We start from the raw sequence: 18,360 nt of genomic DNA on the forward strand, positions 1-18,360 counted from the left end.
TATTCAAATAAGCATGACAGATTTGATTAATTGCAATCGTTACATGCATACAGAGGATAACTTAGCTCTGCAGGTGTCAGTGGAAGGGCCCACAGCATTTACGATACTGATAAAAATTCCTGAAGCAGAAGAGTGTATTTCTGTAACTCCTTTTTTGCTCACCCTTTTGGCCTGTTCAAGTTGTTCAGAGAGCTCCTCCAGTGCTGTAGCATGCCTCTGCCTGATTTCCTGGATTTGTGCTTCATGGTTTTTGGTTTCCTCTTCAATTGCTTTCTTCAGTTCAGCCACCTCCTGCTCACGCTTTGTCCTAGAGGAAGCACCAAGGGTTATCAAAATCAACATTTTAGTCTTTCGTAAATTATAGATGAATCACAGAATCGCTTAGTTGGAAAAGACGTTTGAAATAATGTCCAACTATACCTGTCCACAAATAAACCAGATCCCTAAGCATCTCACATTCCCACCTTTTAAACGCCTCCAGGGATGGTGACTCAATCACTTCCCTGGGCAGTCAGTGCCTCAGAACCTTTTTAGGGAAGAAATTTTTCCTGGTATCAAATCTAAACCTCCTCAGTGCAACTTGAGGCCACTACCTATTGCCCGCCACTTGGGAGAAGAGATCAGCACCCTTTTCACTACAACCTCCTTTCAGACAGTTGTAGACAGTGGTAAGGCCTCCCCTCAGCCTCCTATTCTCTAGGCTAAACAGGCCCAGGTCCCTCAGCCACCTCTCATATTGTTCTCCAGTCCCTTTGCCCTTCTTTGGATGTGCTCCAGCCCCTCAATGTCCTTTCTGTAGTGAGGGGCCCAAAACTGAACCCAGGATTTGAAGTGCAGCCTCACCAATGCGAAGTACAGGGGGCACAATCACTTCCCTGGTCTTGTGGGCCATGAATTTTAATGGTGCTCTCTTACATCTCTTACAATCCTACCTCAGCTCTTGCTGTGCTGCCGTGGTATCCAAGGTATCTTCCAGTTCAGTTTTCAAAGCCTCCAACTCCTCACTTAAATCTCTTTTCTGCTTTTCTGCCTTGTTGCGCGATGCCTTCTCAGATTCGAGATCCTCCTGGAGTTCTGCAATTTGAGCCTGCAACTCTCTTATCACTTTCAGTGCGTTGTTTTTCTGAACTGCTTCTTCATCACCTCTGTTAAACACAGGCACAACAGGTAATAAGATTCCACAGCTTCATGTCTATTCACGGAACAGTCCAGCCTTATTTAAATCAGTTAGAAAAAGAGTACCCAACTTTCCCACTAAAATAAAATAGACCTTTCTCAAGCTTTAGAAAGAAACCGCTACTGTATTCTCAAGATCCCGACAAGCACACTCACAACAATCCAGCTTTCAAGTTTACATCCAAGTATTCAAATTTTATGGAACTCACAGTCCCCAAAACGCACCGCCTGTAGAATTCTCTCTTCCCATGGCATTATAGATCATTACTCACAAAATCCAAAAGATGTTTAGTTTCCATCATACACATGACTGTGAGATCGCCACACAAGCCTTGATGTCTGTCCTATCCAGTCACTGAAACACTCTATTAAGGAGACTCACTGAGGAATCACAGAATGGTTTCATTTGAGAAAGACCTTTAAGATCATCCAGTCCAACCATCAATCCAGTCCACCATCAGACCATGCCCTCAGGTACGAGATCTACTCGTCTTTTAAACCCCTCCAGGGATGGTGGCTCAACCACCTCCCTGGGTAGCCTCTGCCAATGCTTGACAACCCTTTCAGTAAAGGAATTCCTCCTAATATCCAACCTAAATCTCCCTGATGCATTTTGAGGCCTTTTCCCCTTGTCTTGTCACTGGCTACCAGGGATAACTGACCAACCCCACCTCGCTAAAATCTCCTTTCAGGTAGTTGTAGAGAGCAATAAGGTCCCCCGTCCTCAGTCCCCTTTTGTCTAGACTAAACAACTCCATCTCCCTCAGCTGTTCCTCATAAGGCTTGTGCTCTAAACCTTTCACTGTGTTTTTTCTCTCCCAAGAGCTTCTAGAGCCCAAACACTGTTTACACCCTGGGAAAACTTTTTTCCAGCTTTGTAGAGCAAGGCTGCCAATAAAACACTGAATTACTTTTTTTGCCATGTCTACACACAGCACTGGTGTCCAAGAGATGCTCTGGTACAAACGTGAACTGACTTCTGCTTTAGTGCTCCCAGTTCTGGTACGTTTGCAGTGAGATGAAACTGCCACATGTCTGTAGTCATAAGCACCATCGTGCTCTGACCTGGCGAGAGCAGCCTGCAGTTCCTCCTCTTTCTTGGCCAGCTGGATCTTCAGTTCTTCAATCTGGGCCTGCAGCTCTGCTATTTGGTCCTGTAGGTCTGTGGTTTCACCATCAAGTTTTCTTTTGGCTTTTTCCAGTTCTTGACGGGTCTTCTCCTCCTTTTTTAAGCGCTCTAAGGGAACAAAGAATTGTATTTGTATGCAATTTTTTCCCTTGCCATCTTCAGAACATTCAGGACAAGGTCACGGGACGGCAGAAAGGGTGGGAAGTTTAAGTTATACTGTGTCAACTCCTTTTCTGGTCTTTAGCAGGAGGGCTGCTGGGAAAAAGTGAAACAGCAAAACGGAACTGCGTGATTTAGACAGAAAGTCCAGCAAAAAGTCAATGAGTAGAGAAAATAGTTTGAAATAGGGGAAAAGAAACATAATACAATCTTGATAGCAAATAAGGAGTGGGATCTAAAAGAAGAGCAGTCTGAGCTGCTAGGCCAGACAGTCGGACATCAAGATTCAAAAACGAAAATCAATTATGGGGTGGAAAAAACACTGGCTTGCACAGTTTTGCAACGGCTAGGCTGGACTGCAAAAGGTCTACTGGAAAACAACACAGCTGACACAAAGCTCAGCTAAACCATTTTTGCAAGCATCTGAGCCACAGACATCCCATCGATATTTAGCGAGATCACGCAACCCCAAGCTTCCGGTACTTTACTGCTATAGCCAAGACACTCCTGCCATGGGTATTGCTTTGTGAAAGCCACCCAGTTATCAGTGCCACAGCAATAAAGCATGCCAAGCTGAACTGCCTCTTGTCTGATTAAGACAGTGACTGGCTGCATCGTTACAGTTAGATAATGACTGGGTGTGTAATACTCTTCATGCATGGGGAGCTTTTGCTTAGAAGAGTATTAGCACAAACCAAAGTTATTAGACTTGTTTAACACTGTGGGTACTCAGTGCAGATTTCTCTCCCACCCTTCCAATGCCTGCCACACTTTCTACACAGACAGGAGTGATGTTCAGGAATCACCTCTTGGAGCCACTCACGGCTGTTTGGGATTTTCCAGACAATTTCATGTAACACTGTTTTTCTCTAAACAGTACTTTACTTAAAAAAATAGCACTTTTCCCTCTCTTTTCACATTATATTCCTGGTGAGTGACAGCTGGAAGAGTGTCAAAAGACCCAATTTTGTAATTGAGAAAGTTCATGGAAAACTGAATTAGATTTTTCTCCCCCCCCAATATCAGCGCCAAGACACCAGCAGAGATACCTTAATGGCTTCTTGAGTCATCTCCAAGAGTAAATATCATTTTGCTGTGCTTTACTAGCCAAGAAATTACAGGCTTTATATTTAAGCTTTAATTTCCATGTCTAAGTTCATCGCTGTGGGAATGGTACCGTAACTGAACATGGCTGTCAAGTATCTTCAGAAACATTAGTCCTGATTTGAGCACAAAACTACTCAAGCATTAATTTTCCAGCGAGCAAAGCTTACTTATGCCCATCTTAACGTCTCAGAGTATGATTTTTAAAGGGAAAGTACATCAATCACCTATGATCCCTACGAGTTCAAGGCCTTCCTATACAGATAAGATTAAAACTTGGGTTTCTTCCATAACCACATCAGTTTTAAAATATGCAGCAAGACAGGTCACAGTGGAGCGAGTCAAAAAGCTATTTCCAAATTAGGACACAGAGAGCAACTTTGCCTTATATTTTGCAACTTCGCCTTAGTTTAATGATGTTGCACAATGGCTATTTACAGCCATAAGTAATTTAAGAAACCATGAAATCACAAAAGGTCACATATAGGGCTAGGGTAGCCTGTGCCAACCTAGGCAAAACACTCAGAAATGAATGGTCAAAGAAATTGAACCATTTTAGATAAACAAAGCATTAAGAAAAACAAAACCATTCCAAGTGGCTTATTCAAAAAATATTGGAAGCCTGATGAATGCCTGCTAACGTTCTCCTAGCTATACGTCGCTCTAATGGTTATTATATCAAGTGTAGCAACGTCCTCAGAGACAAACGTTTTACCTCGTTACCAAGGAACGCACACAGCAACATGAACTTCTGAGTGTGTCTGTAAACTCAATGGATTCTCAGAAATGAAAACCTAACCAGTTAAACATGAGAACAACCGAGCTGCCAGCTACAACACATCTTGCAAGTGACACAAATTTCTTTCAAGATGGAGACAAAAATAACAGCTATTATGTATCTACATCTCAGGCTGTGCTTGGCAGACAGACTGGATGCTGTGTGCACCATAGTGAGCAATTCATTCCTTTCTAGCATGATGTCCAATCTGTCAATAGCAAAGTAAGAAGAACAAACCTTCCAGATCAGTGATCATCATCTCCTGTTTGTTCTTGAGTTTGGCCAAGTTTTTGGCCTTTTCTTCTTCTTCAGCCAGCTGAGAAGTACATTCAGCTATTCGATCTTCCATCAGCTTCTTCTCCTAGTGAGGAGAAAGGGGAGAAAGAACAACTTCTGACATGTTTTGCAGAGACTAAGCAGCACAAATAACTGAAGAGACAAAAGCATACAGAGCCTCACGCAGTGACTAACATATGGGTTTTATTTCAAGGTACTGACCTGTCAATATTAAGGATCGATTGGACTAGGACAGAAAGATGGACACTTGTTTTCCAAGAAGCATAGAATGGTCTGGGTTGGAAGGGACCTTAAAGTCCCTCCAGTTCCAACCCCTCTGCTACAGGCAGGGACACCTCCCACTGGATCAGGGTGCTCAAAGAGAAAGTGACACTTGGAATTTAACACACGGGAGGCCTGGCTTAGGACAGCAGTTGGTGTAGGTTTTTAGAAATCTGTTTGCAAAGAACAGCAGCAACGATGAACACTGTTTCTAGCTCTCACATTTGGGAAATTCATGGAGCTGGAAAGAATGTGTGGCAAATACCTTCCTCTTGAAGGTCAGTTCAAAAGGATCTCTAGTGTCTCAGCTCCAGCCGGCTCAAACCCCACAAGTCTCAGGCACAGCTTTTATAGATAACGTATCAGCAGTCTCAGATGTTCTGGGACCTCTTACTTGGCACTACTATCACTTCCGTGCAGAATCTCCACCATGCAGACTGGTCTCACCTTTAAAAACTTGGAATTTTGGTCCTCCAGCAGCAGGATCTCTTCCTCCATCTTCTTGATCTTAGCTTCAGCCGTTACTTTTTCAAGCTGCAACTTCTGTCGAGCTCCCTCCTCCTCATCAAGCTGTTCCTCTAGGTCCTGGGAAGAAAGGCAATTCCATCTGTGCCTTTTCCAGGGTACACACTTATTCCTTTATTTAACTTGGTGAAAAAGATGTATTATTTTGAAAAGCCACCTGCCCTAACAATAAAAGTGCATTTGCTTTTTTAGATTTATTTATAACATCAATGATCTGGTGATGAAATTAAGGGCCACGTGATACACATGGAAGTTTTTATGCTCTGTATTTCAGCTCTGGCTGAGATAAGCCATCTAGGAAAGAAACACTCACTTCCCACCAGGGTCTTTTCACTTTCCTAAATCTAAACACAAAATAATTCAACTTAATGATAACCAAAGCAGATCAGATTTCAGCGTCAAAGATTTCCTAGCAGACTGCACCCAAATAGGGCAGCTGGAATAAAAGTGCATGTGTCCAGGCAGAGACATCACAGAACTTCTGACTTCAGTATGAGTCCAGATCTCAGTAGTGCAGCTGCAATGGCTCAGATATCAGCACAAATGGCCAGATACAACTAGAAAACCAACAACTTATTGTACTTCTATTAATTTGTGGTTTTAAATAAGATTCTCAGCCCCACATTAATGGACACTTATTAAAAGGCATCAAGAGCTGCAAAGTGTGGTGTTTGTTTCTCCTTCGAATACTTTGAAGGACAGCTAAGTTCTCAGGGATTCTCTTTTTCCAAGTTCCCATTATTCAAAAGAAGCATCAAAATCATTTGACTTGTACCAAAAAAACCCCAAGGGACCTGGAGGAGATGAAGTTGTCTTAGTTTTGTCAAAGTCAAAGAAGGAACAGTCTTCATGATATTCACTAAATCAAAAAGGAACATTTCTCCCTGAAGTGACATTATCCCGTCAGTCTTTGTTTCTGTAAGGAAGCAGGGAAGCCCCATGCAGTCATCCAGTTCTTCCCTGCTCAAAAGCACTTGCTACCTTTAACACCCTCTCTGCATCCACTACCACTACCAACAGGACACTTTGACTTTTCTCTTGCTTCCCTCCCCCTCACATGCCTGGAGACCACAGGCAGATAAAGCTGAACACAGGGAAAGAAGAGAAGCAATTCAAATTCATTTTTCTCCACACGTGGTGCAAGGGAGCTAAATTCCTCTGTGCTGCAGTGATGTTGAGGAAGCTTGCCCATCCTTAACCACACTGTTTGCCTGCTTTTCCATCTCCAGTTACTGAAAAGCATACCTGAATATGTCCCTGCATCTTCTTTTTCTCATTCTGCAATATTTGGTTTCTTTCCTCTTCCTCCTCAACCCTGGACTCCAAATCATGGAGAATTTCTTCCAGCTCTTGTTTTTTGGCAGCCAAGCGAGCCCTCATCTCCTCAGCTTCTGCAAAGAGCTCTGTCTCAGCCTGTAGCTGCTCGGCGAGAATATTCTTCTCTTCTAGAAGCTGCAAACATCCACAAAAGTTAGTAAAGCAGTGAAAACAACAGTTCAAAGTATCTCATAAGAGATGATACATATGACAACTACAAAGTTAGTTAAAGGCCAAGTTCTGCTCCAATTTCTGATTCCCTGGTCAACATCCAAACCCAAAGACGGTTAGCAGAGGGCTTTACCACCAGGCCAGGAGACACCAGCTTTTGCAGTATTGCTATAGCAACATTCACTCACTTGTCCTCCCAGTTTAAGGAATAAATCCCACCTCACCTCCTCCACCTGCCCTGTTCTACCAGCAGCACAAGGGTGAGGGAAGTGCCTGATTCCTGGGCTGCTCCTCACACTCAGAGGCAGAAGAGTGCTGTGGGTAGCTGGGCTGAAGCTGACATGTGGAGTTACTGGAACAGAACTGGAACACATCATTTCTTGCTGGATAAACTTGACAATAAAACAGCTTCAGCTAGAAGGGACATAGAGCAATCATCCAGTCCAACTGCCTTACCACTTCAGCACTGGCCAAACGTTAAAGCAGGCTATTAAGGGCATTCTCCAAACGCCTTTTAAACACTAACAGGCGTGAGGTATCGCCCTCCTCTCTAAAAAGTCTGTTCCAGTGTTTGACCCACCTCTCAGGTACAGAAATGCTTCCTAACATCTAGTCTGAACCTCCCCTGGTGCAGCTTTCGACCATTCTCACACAGCCTGACGTGATCCCAAGGAGAAGAAATCAGTCTTCCTCTCCAGTTCCCCATCTCAGGACACTGCGGAGAGTAATGAGGTCACCCCTCAGGCTCCTATTCCCAAACTAAGACAAACCCAGTAACCTTAGACACTCCTCACAGGCCTCCCTGCCGTTTCATCAACGGGAACTGAAGCTCTGACCTTCCTGATATCCATCTCAGTCCTGTCAGATCTGTAAAGTTACCACAGTGATAAATACACATTTATCTTTACCGACACTCTTTCAGGTCTCCTTTAAACTGATATCAATATTACCTAGCAGGATAAATCCACTTTGCTTTGTCCAATAATTGTCATAATTGCTTCCCATGTCTCAAACAGCACATGCACATCTGGAAACAACTATGAAAAGGAGAGTGACATCTCTACTGAAGTTCTCCTGTGAACTAGGGAAGGCCTAAAAACCTAACCTAAAAAGGTTTAGCTTTATTAATGTGATGTTTCTGCTTTCCTCAAGGAGTGGCTCACGCTATAGCTTCCTATTCCAGCTTTCAGCTGGTGTGAAAGGAGTTAGCTCACCCGACCCTCAATGCTTTTGCTCAGTCTCCCCCCAGCACGGCTCCCTCAGATGGGATAAGGTGCAATTCACATTCTAGATATCAAAAACTGATCTTGGACACAAACCTGTTGATGTTTCCTTTCCATCTCCTCAAGTTCTGCCTCCACTTTTGTCTGTTTTTCTTTCACCTTCATTAGTTCCTCGTCCTTGGCTTGAAGTTCTTCTTCTTGACGAGTGACCTGAAGGAGAGGCTTCACCTGTGAAGATTGGAAATGAACAAGTGAGAACCGGCATTCACCTGTTTACAGATGTCAAGAGAAGTCCCAGAATATAATGAACCTTTGTGAAGACTCTCCACCACTGCCAGTGCCGAAGCTTTAAGTACGCAGCACAATTCCTCTGCAGGATTTTCAGTGCACTCAGTTGTTGCTGTTTCTTTGCAAAGGCCCTGAAGACAGAAAGAGCAAAATATTTTGTGTTAAATGCAGCTGATCATCTGTCTATGTTTAATTTTTAGGTTACCCAACCCTGGAACACTTGCAGACCATAAATAGGCTTAGTTTAAGTTTCAGTGACTACACTGATTTATGAGCACTCATTCCTTATATGAAGAGGCACAGCAAAAGCCTGACTCATCATTTTCAAAGTAATAATTGCAAATGCTATTTGTTCTTACTCGTAAGATACTTTAGTCTTAAAAAAGATGAACGCAGGATGGATCAGACACTGAACTATCCCTTAATCTCAAAAAAGCAGCTTTCCAGAGTATCTCCAAGAACTTCCATTGGGGCAGGAGGAGAGATTTCCTTTCAGCCGCCAGCTACCCTGTAAGCAGCTGCGTGTGTCACAAAGGCAAGATTGGGGGAAGGAGAGACTGTTAAGGGGTGAAAGAGCTAATTTTTATTAGGTAAAAATTCACCTAATATGCTGGGTACAACCAGAGTTCAACAGGCACCACACTTCAAGAAAATCCCTCCTGCAATGGAAGCTCAAACACAAATCTCCCTATCAAAGAGGCTTAGGATGACCACAAGAAGATCAAAGCATAAAAACACACATACTTCCTAGCCAGGTATCCTCTACAGACTGCCTGGAAGAAGATGATAATGTCTGTGATCTTCAGATCTCGTTCTTCTTCTAAGTGTGCCAAGACACCAGCTCGGAAAAAGATCTTGCTCTGTCCAATTCTGTATAAGTTGGGGTCCAGCTCTAAGGCTCTGATCTAAACAGACAGGTAGGAACATTGTTCTTACATCAAGAAAAGGACAATTTCTGTTTCAACTTGTCAACGTTTGAACAACATTTAAGTGTAACCACTTACCATGCGCTCACAGGCTTGCTTACCATCCATAAAACCTTTTGGAATCGCATTGGGAGTGAGGATCTCGTACCTTTAAGTCAAAGGAAAAAACACCTTTACATTCAACACTAAGCAATGTTAATATAAATCCACAAAGCCGCAGTCACCAAGTGCAGAGCTAGGGGATTTCTCCAGACAGCTTTTCCAGCCATCCATTGTAGACTGTTTCACCTTCTCGGTTGTCTTTAGAATAAACCTGTACCATTTAATTGCTTCAAGTTCAAGCAACTTCAAGACCTCACACATGGATTTGGATTTTCTTCCAGATGAGATGGGGATACAGAGTGTCTTCAATGATTTAACAAGGAATTTTTATCTCACAAAACCCCAAAAAGCTGTTCTGGCCATTACCTCTGCCTAAACTCCTGGAACACTATCCTGTTTGGAAATCCTTGTCGACAAATCCTTATTCCTTCCAAAACACCATTGCAACGCAGCTGATCTAGAACCAGATGTGGATCCAATTTTCCAGCCTGGACAAACAAAACAAGCATTAATTTTTAGTCTTCCAATTTGTATTAATGAAAAACTAATTTAAGCGTTTTAGACTGCCCTCTACAAAGACAACCACCTAAATAGGGGAACGTGCAAGGAATACCGATATTTGACCAGTGTGAAAACTCTGGGAAACCTGGCTTCTGATTTCGAAAGGAAGACACGGACAGCATGTATAACTTCAAATGCATGTAAAGACGAATAAAAAGAAAGGATTAGAGGAGGGGTCTGCAGTACGTACCCTTTTCTCGTGATTTGGAATGATGCATCGAACAAAATTGGGATTGGTGTTCCGCAGCGTCGCCATCAGCTTTGTGAGAGATTCCTTGTAGAGCTGGCCAACAGTACGGAACATGCCCTTCTTGGTCTTGTACGCAGACCCGAACGCTGTCTCTGTTATTCCAGTCACCTGATCCAGACCCACAATCCGATCCACTAGGAAGGACAAAAGAAAATAATTAAGTGGACTTTAACATTTGTCAGGTAAAAAGACAGGCAGGAGGAGGAGCAACAGTGCAGCAGCAGAAGCTTTGCGGAACAAAGGACGGAAGACGCCATCGGTAGGGCAAGGCAGTCAGCACGTTCTAGGGACGCTGTGCGAAAGCAGGGGAAACAAAAGCCACAAACTTATACAGCGGGACAGTGTAGCTTTAGTAGATACAGACTAGAAGTATCCAGCTCTTTACTTGCAGTTCTACATGACCGATAAAGCCATTTTCTTTATTTGAAGTCAACTTCCAAGAGATAGAAAGTTGCCTGAAAACTGGCAATGATTTGAATTCTTACAATGCAAAATTGGAAGCTGGAACTGGATGAGCTTTAAGGTCCCTTCCAACCCAAATCTTTCTGTGACTCCATGAAAGTGTCTGTGTTGATTATTTGGAGTTTGTCATCCGTGCATGTTTGCTCACAACAAAGAGTCACTTACGGCAATTAGAGGGATTAAATCTGAGTTTCATTGACTACTCAAGAGTGATTTGAAAGCAGAAGTATTTACAGAAGAGTTGGAAATGGTGTTATTTCAGTGACAAGAGGGGAAAAAAAGTATCTGCCAGACTCTCTAGTCTGCTGTTTTGAAGCATTCTTCCAAGTTTTCTATATACAACCGCAGGCCTCTCTTGCCAAAAGACAAGTTTTAAACCAGGAAAACTGCACACAAAGCCCTTCAAATCTCCCATAAAGCATCCAGACAGAAACTTTTCTTTGATCTTTGGAACATTTTGGGTAAGGATTTTTATGGTTTCTTCTTCAGAGGCACAAATCTGACTGCCATCATTAAAACCTTTAGGCCAAAACCATGAAAGTAATTCCAAATGCATGTCAACATTTAAATAGCTCACTAAAAAATACACAGATAGCTGAACACCTTAATAACCACAGGTGGCATTTCTTTACTGAGCAAATACACAACATATATTGGCTCTCCGCAGAATCTGAGCTGGCCAGCCAGAAACAAGCAACTCTAGGTAGGCTGCAATTCCAATTTGGTGAAGTTACCTACAAATTCATTCAAACCAAGACAGAGGGAACCATGCTTTGCTACCAGAATATGTTTTGTATATGACAAATACGTGACAATATTTTCTTTCATACTCTAGTGGTTTTCAAAGGTCTATTAAAAAAAAAAAGAGAATTAAATGCAGGAAAATACACGGCAACAAGTTTAAGTAATCACTTCTGAGTCTTGCACGTAGCACAGAGCAGGGTCCAGCTCCTCCACACAGTTTGGCAGACAAGAATCTAAGCAGCTTATTAAATTAGAAGAATAAAGAGGTGGTAAGTTGTTTGTAAGATCACATCCCAAATATTTACTCTGAGGCAGAATTCCGTTCTAAACCAGGAACGGGACAGACATTACTGAGTGTCTTAGAGAGGATGAGCAGAACAGCTGGGACATATCAAACACGGACCCATCAGACTCCGCGAATGACCGGTCACCATCCAGCTTTAATTTGGCCACCTACTTTTTAACATTTTGTAGATATACCTGCTAATGGCACGTCTTTTGCTTCACTACCCTCTGTCCCCCAACTGTAACATGTTTATTTGATAATCCTCATTGAAATAAAGTTCAATGCAGCCTTCCCTATTGGTTCAGAGCTGTCAGCGAGCACTGCCCAGTCACCCCTTGACCAAGGGCTCTGAACTCCAGCCCTCTGACAATTCTTTTAGAAACCACCACTCCCTTCCTTGAGGATGTGATGTGTCATGTGGAGCAGGAGAACCCAAGTCAAGATCTGTAGTAGAAAGACAGAGCCTTCACATACACGTGTTTCTAAGTCTGGGGAGAGCAATACAGGAAGGATGAGATAGAGGTTGGATAAACTATCTAAAGCGTCTTCCAAAAGGCATTCCAAATAACTGAATTTATTGACCTCTCAGCGCATAAAAAAAACCCCAAAACTCGTGTGCAGCTTCTACAAAGGGAAATATTTAAATTAAGAGGTTTTAAAATTCCAACAAGTCTGGAAGAAGTTTCTATCCCACACTACCCCCACCATCACTGCAGCCTCATCCTGATACTTCAATACATCCCTCAGCTCTCCTGCCAGAAATACATCCACGTTCTAAAGCGTTCCAGAGTTGCGTCAATGTTGGACTGCAGAAAGAAGCTTGATAGTGGTACAAAGCTTAGGCATTCTCTCAAATGCTTGGAGCTACCAGAGTTATCACTTAAGAAGCAATCCTGCATCTCAACATGGAACTAGGAAGCAACAAACCTTTTTATCTGCAATGCTTAAATGCAGTGCATTAATAGAGATGCTATATGTATGCAGCAGCAACGGAATAGGTACGCACTCGGAGACCATTTGCCTGGTGGAGGAATACCTCAGTTCAGCATGAAATGAAAAGTTCATGCAAGCCTACGAGCAAAAACGGGTTTCCTGTGGATACGACAGCCCTGCCTTCAGTAGGCCTACAGCTTTGATATCCATTCACCTGGTGGATCATGGAGACCAGTAATATTGTCATAGAAACAGGCTCTCTGAATATTCTGAATCTCTAAGGCAGAGAAACAGCAAAAACAGAAAGACAGAAGAGCAGATACACAAGACACTTCAGTTAGTATACAGAACAGGTTCATCAATTGCAAACAGACTTAACTCTGCTACAAAAGCAATCAGGCCACAACATATTCCATGCACATCGCAATTATCTGGGGAAACAGGTTTTGTGTATTTGGACCAGAACGTGTACTCAGAAGGGAAGGAGTAGATTCCACACTAAAAAGTTCTTTATACAGTCAATAAAATGCTCTCTGTAGCTGAACATTATTGCCTAGAGTAAGAGGGAAACTCAGCATTAACCAAAGTAAATCATCACGTTACATCACCGTCTACATCACAGGACTTATTTCCTCTCGCAATAAGGAACTACAAGATTTATACACTATTGCATATAAATACACACTAATGAAGGTACTGTGACATTAAAAACCAGAACAGAAAAGTCCTTATACGTGTTTATCTGGCTGTTTCTGCTTCTTGGGGTATTTTGGTAAAAGCATTGATAAATACTTGCAGCTGATACACAGGCAGAGCAGCTAAACCGCAGCATGTGGTTACCACAGGGAAAGATTGATTTGATTTCAATACGCAGTATCTAAGCACTAGTATAGCAGTTAACAAGTTTTACTTTACGAGCAGCAGATTTCGAGGGTATGGCCACCCCACACAAGAAACAACTGTGCTGGTGCTGACACAAGACAACATTTTCTGAACAAGCACCACTCGAGCTGTTTACATTCAGGACTTCACTGCAGCAATTCCAGCTAAGAGCACTGGACAAGGTTCTGCAGATTGAACTTTACAAAGGGTAACGAGCAGTAAACGAATACCAGTTCAAATAATGAACATGAGAAGCAGCTACTTGAGATGGTACATGTGCAAGGGACCACAGTGAAAACCAGTTTCCTTCCTGTACTTTTGGTGTTAAACAACAGAGAAAACACTGTAGATATTCACAATATAAAGGTGGAGGGTGAGGAGGGAACAGGCACAAAACCCCACTCATCTAGCAAGGTAAACTACTAATAACTTGTGTACTCAGCATGATCTCTTACCATCCTTCCAAAGCTCTGCAACAAACTTGTCAGAAGACTGGTGCAAGAGTGTAGCCACGTTGTCATTCAGGGGGTCCATGTTCTTCATCAGCCACTCATCTGCCTTGTAGTCCACCTGCAGAGAAGCCAACATGCACATGATCTCAAATTACAAGCACAAAACCCCTTTGATATACTATACTGATGTTTTCCTCCTATTCTCTTCTCGATGTTTGCTTGCCATGAGTTTGTGGTGCCTCCACAGTTCAAAGCACCTTGAGAAGTGATTATTCTTTTGAGAGAATAAATGGGAGTTTTCTTTAAAATTTAGCAATGGGACTTTTGCTGCTGTTACACATTTTCAGCTCAGTGTTATTGCCAAAATAAGGCTTCAGTGTTTGCTGAGAAGATGTAAAAAAGCTCCAGTGCAGATCTTAATCGCTGTATTTAAATTACTGGAAAGCAAATCAAGGATGTGCAGCAACATGATTTTTTTCAAGTTTTACTAGAGCTCAAAACACTTTGTTCTCAAAAGAAAACAAACAAAGCTCTTATCTTGAAAGAACCAATTCTATGGTTTGTAATTAAACTATAGCTTAAACTTAATGCAACCAGCATGGTTTCATCCTGACCCAAGAGAGCCCTAAGATTCCCCAAGTCCAACAAGACCTCCCTCTAGACTGGTGTGGGTTTGCTTCAAACACAACGACTTTTCTATTTTTAAATAAAGGCTTTGGAAGCAAAGCCACATTTCAAAGCTTCCAGCATCCAAACCCAATCCACTGCCATCTCAATCCCTCTTGCAGTGTAAACTCTTACACAAACGGTTGTAGTTTGGAAGGAAATACCCATTCTGGTGGAAAACAAAGATGCCTTCGGTCAGAGGAGGAGGCATCAGGATCCCAAAATGCCCAGTCTGGCAGAAGTCAAGTTTCTCCAGAACCCCTTCCCAGTAGTCAGGCACCAAGCTAGTTTAATTCACATTATCTAAAGGTAACCTTTTTGTTTTCCACAACTTGTCCCCCATTAACTGCAGTAGCAGCAAAGATTTCACTATTTCTGAGTTTTAAATATTGATAGAATAAAACGTATGATTTCTTTACTTCGATTTTTGCTACAGCTCCCTGCTTGGCACCATTGACATCAAAGAACAGATAACACCAAGCTATTAACACTTTAAATGAAAATGAAAGGATGGCTCAACCATTCACACAATTTCTTCTAAGTATCAGGGCAAAAACTGGTACTAAGTTTTAACTATTTACAAAACTAATTCCACAGCATGGCCCTATGGAGTAGATCCAGTGATGATAGATCCACACAAAGCTGACAAGAATCACATTGCTATTTCACAGACTTGTTCACATCACAGCTGAGCTCCGTCCCTCAATAGGAGAATAAAGACTGAACTGACAGTAAGACCAAAGCTATAGGTTTAGCTATAAAAGGGACATACAGACAAGCCGACAAACTGAGGAGGTGCAAGTAAGGAGGGTGCTGACCCAGCTCTACTTCAAGCATTGCTATCAACTGGGAAACAGATACTCAGAAGAGATTCCTTTCTATATGAAACCTGAAGAAACTCATCTGCAAGACCTGACAACAAAATTAAAAGGAAACTAAAATATTTGCTTAATTTATTAGTAATTTATATTTTCAGCTCTATTTGGTAATAAGAGCTCCACTAGAGCACTCCTGAATATGCTCAAGGAAATGAGCCACAGCCACCCTCCTGCAGGAGCCTCTCAGAATCTGGTAGTGATGCCAGGTGGTACTTTCCCAAACCAAACATTTCTAACCAAGAATTTAGCATCTAACCCTTACCTTCCCTGCATAGTGGATAATGCAGAAATCCGCTTTGTCCTTTAGCTGTCTTGGTTTTTGGAACTTGGAGTGGGTTCCTTGCTCTTGGACCAGTTTTTCCACAAATGTCTTGTCAGTAGCTTTAGGGAACCAGCATTCCTCATCCAGCAGCGCTAACACACCAGGAGGATTTGCCTGAAAGCCAGTTGGGGTTAATCTATGTTAATATTTTATACATTCTAAATTTTTGTATTTAGAACATACCAATGAACACCACCATCAGAAGTTGCCTAAACTGATTCTAAATTTAATTTACATTAAATCAAGCAGTAGGGGCGTTCAGTTCAGTGAATGACTATTACTGGTTCAAACTCATTCCAATGTACACTGGACCCAGAGACAAGCGATCTGATTGGGCACTCCGTAGCGCCCTGCTTTGATCAGTCTGGAATAGGTAACATCCAGCTACCTTCCAAACGTTTTGGCAACATGTACGTAACTCAGCAGCTCAGCTGCATCTCGAGAGTTGTTAATGCCACACTAATGTGGGCTAAACTGAAGACAATGATCCTTCCCAGCCACTCGACACCACTGTGGCAGCCATGAAGCCTCCCCTTGCCAAGCCCCGTAGCAGCATCCTGAGAGATTCAGCAGGCTCAGCATGAGCAGCCTGTCGTTTTAGATACTCCTCCTCCTTTCATACAGTTTAAGCACCGCACTTGAAGGTTTGTTTATTCTTAAAGTGAAGTAGGGAACAAGCACTGTCTGCATTTTGCAGCTGTAGAATCATTTGGCAGGCTCATTTTCTTCAAGGAAGACAGAAGGATGTACACAGCAAAGCAATAGGGAAAAAGGGTTTAATAACTTACACTTCAAAAGTTCGTAGTCAATGTAAAATTTAAATATTTGGAGAGAGACGTTCCTGTGTGGCTGCTACATGGCAGCACATTTACAGAACAATTCTGGAGGTACTGACATTCACTTTTCAGAGTAAAAAAACAAATTAAGTTCTTGGATGCGTTTTAGGATCTTCCCCTACACCTCTGCAGATGGAACACATCCCACTGCCCTCCTCGGCCCTTTTGACAGAGATTTTTACATACCAAGAAGGCAGAATTTCCTGAAGTTCCACACACAAAGCTCAAACCTTTAATAACTGAAACAAGATTTCCCTTTTCCTTCTCTAAAAAACCCACCAGTGTGGCTCACAGGCTTTCCTGCCCTCCAGGATGCAGAGCATCACTGGCAGCTGACACGGGTTCTAGAACACCCCCTCCCAAATGTAGAGAGAAGCAACCATAAGGCCTTACACTTAATTTCAAATATCATATTATGACAGAACAGTTCCAAGGTGTGAAGAATAGTAACTTTCAGGAACAGCAATCTCCATTCTCCCTTTTCCTGCTCCTTGGAGCCCTCTGCAGTTTCCAGATAACAAGCAACCAAAAGAATATCTTTAAAATCACCCTTAAGATGTTGCTTTCAAGTTCAAAAGGCAGATTTATGGGGAATACCTGACCCTAAACAAAGCTCTGGAATTTTGTTATTAATCTCAAATGAAGCACAAGTTTACCATGAGCACTGAAAAGCTTTCGAACAGAGCTGTCACCATGGCAAAGCCCCTTATAATGCAAAGGCAGTGTTGAATATGGGAGTGCCAGGACAATAAAACTTCCTTAGTATTAGGATAAAAAGTATAAAGATGGTAGCTTAATATCTTCAAGAACAGTGTTCTACCCTAATATGAGGATGAAATCCCCCAAGTATAAATCCTTTCACAAACACATGGTAGTCGAAACTTTGGATTTCAGCCTTGACTCACTTTTTGTGACAGAACTGCAAGAAATCTCTGTAGTTGCACAAACTGCAGGCAGTAAAAGACAAACCAGAAATGGAACTTAATCTCCTTAGAGCATTATTAATGCCCAAACTTACAGGTCTTTCGATTAAGTCAATGCAAGGCTGCAGGTCCAGTCCAAAGTCAATGAAATTCCACTCTATGCCCTCTCGCTGGTACTCCTCTTGCTCCAGGATAAACATTGTGTGGTTAAATAACTGCTGAAGCTTCTCGTTGGTGTAGTTAATGCAGAGCTGCTCAAAGGAGTTCAGCTACAAAAATAACAGTAGTAAGCAAGAACGATTCAGTGGAAGGATTTATCACAGAACTGGAAAGCAAAAATCTGACCTTACAAGGAAATTCCCCAACACACTGCAACGTTCAAATGTATTGTAAAGAAAATTGGAAAACGCATTATTCAAACTAGAGAAAGTCTTCCAGTACAGAAACAGCCTACAGGAAAGCTGGGTAGGGCTCTTAATAAGGGAGGGCAGGGATAGGATGAGGGGGAATGATTTTCAGCTGAAGAAAGGGAGATTGAGATGAGATCTTAGGAAGAAATGTTCTGCTGTTAGGGTGGGGAGGCCCTGGCCCAGGTTGCCCAGAGCAGTGGTGGCTGCCCCATCCCTGGAGGTGTTCAAGGCCAGGTTGGATGGGGCTTGGAGCAACCTGATCCCGTGGGAGGTGTCCCTGCCCATGGCAGGGGGTGGGA

At 42.5% G+C, this 18,360-nt stretch overlaps 1 protein-coding gene across 2 annotated transcripts in view; it reads right to left on the minus strand.

The window, feature by feature from the left end:
• MYH10 (myosin heavy chain 10) overlaps positions 1–18,360 on the minus strand; it is a 92,156-nt gene that overhangs the window by 14,791 nt on the left and 59,005 nt on the right. For both annotated transcript variants that reach the window (XM_054083146.1, XM_054083145.1), the window contains 15 exons: positions 17,747–17,920; positions 15,833–16,006; positions 14,030–14,144; positions 10,208–10,401; positions 9,823–9,944; positions 9,433–9,502; positions 9,173–9,333; positions 8,451–8,559; positions 8,237–8,368; positions 6,675–6,881; positions 5,352–5,489; positions 4,584–4,707; positions 2,242–2,413; positions 933–1,145; positions 163–307 (listed from right to left, as the gene is read on the minus strand). In XM_054083146.1, the coding sequence (XP_053939121.1) occupies positions 163–307; positions 933–1,145; positions 2,242–2,413; positions 4,584–4,707; positions 5,352–5,489; positions 6,675–6,881; positions 8,237–8,368; positions 8,451–8,559; positions 9,173–9,333; positions 9,433–9,502; positions 9,823–9,944; positions 10,208–10,401; positions 14,030–14,144; positions 15,833–16,006; positions 17,747–17,920 (2,250 nt within the window). The remainder of the gene's footprint in view (positions 1–162; positions 308–932; positions 1,146–2,241; positions 2,414–4,583; positions 4,708–5,351; positions 5,490–6,674; positions 6,882–8,236; positions 8,369–8,450; positions 8,560–9,172; positions 9,334–9,432; positions 9,503–9,822; positions 9,945–10,207; positions 10,402–14,029; positions 14,145–15,832; positions 16,007–17,746; positions 17,921–18,360) is intronic.

Source organism: Cuculus canorus, chromosome 18 (genome assembly GCF_017976375.1).
Source record: "Cuculus canorus isolate bCucCan1 chromosome 18, bCucCan1.pri, whole genome shotgun sequence".
In the NCBI taxonomy this organism is placed as follows: domain Eukaryota; kingdom Metazoa; phylum Chordata; class Aves; order Cuculiformes; family Cuculidae; genus Cuculus; species Cuculus canorus.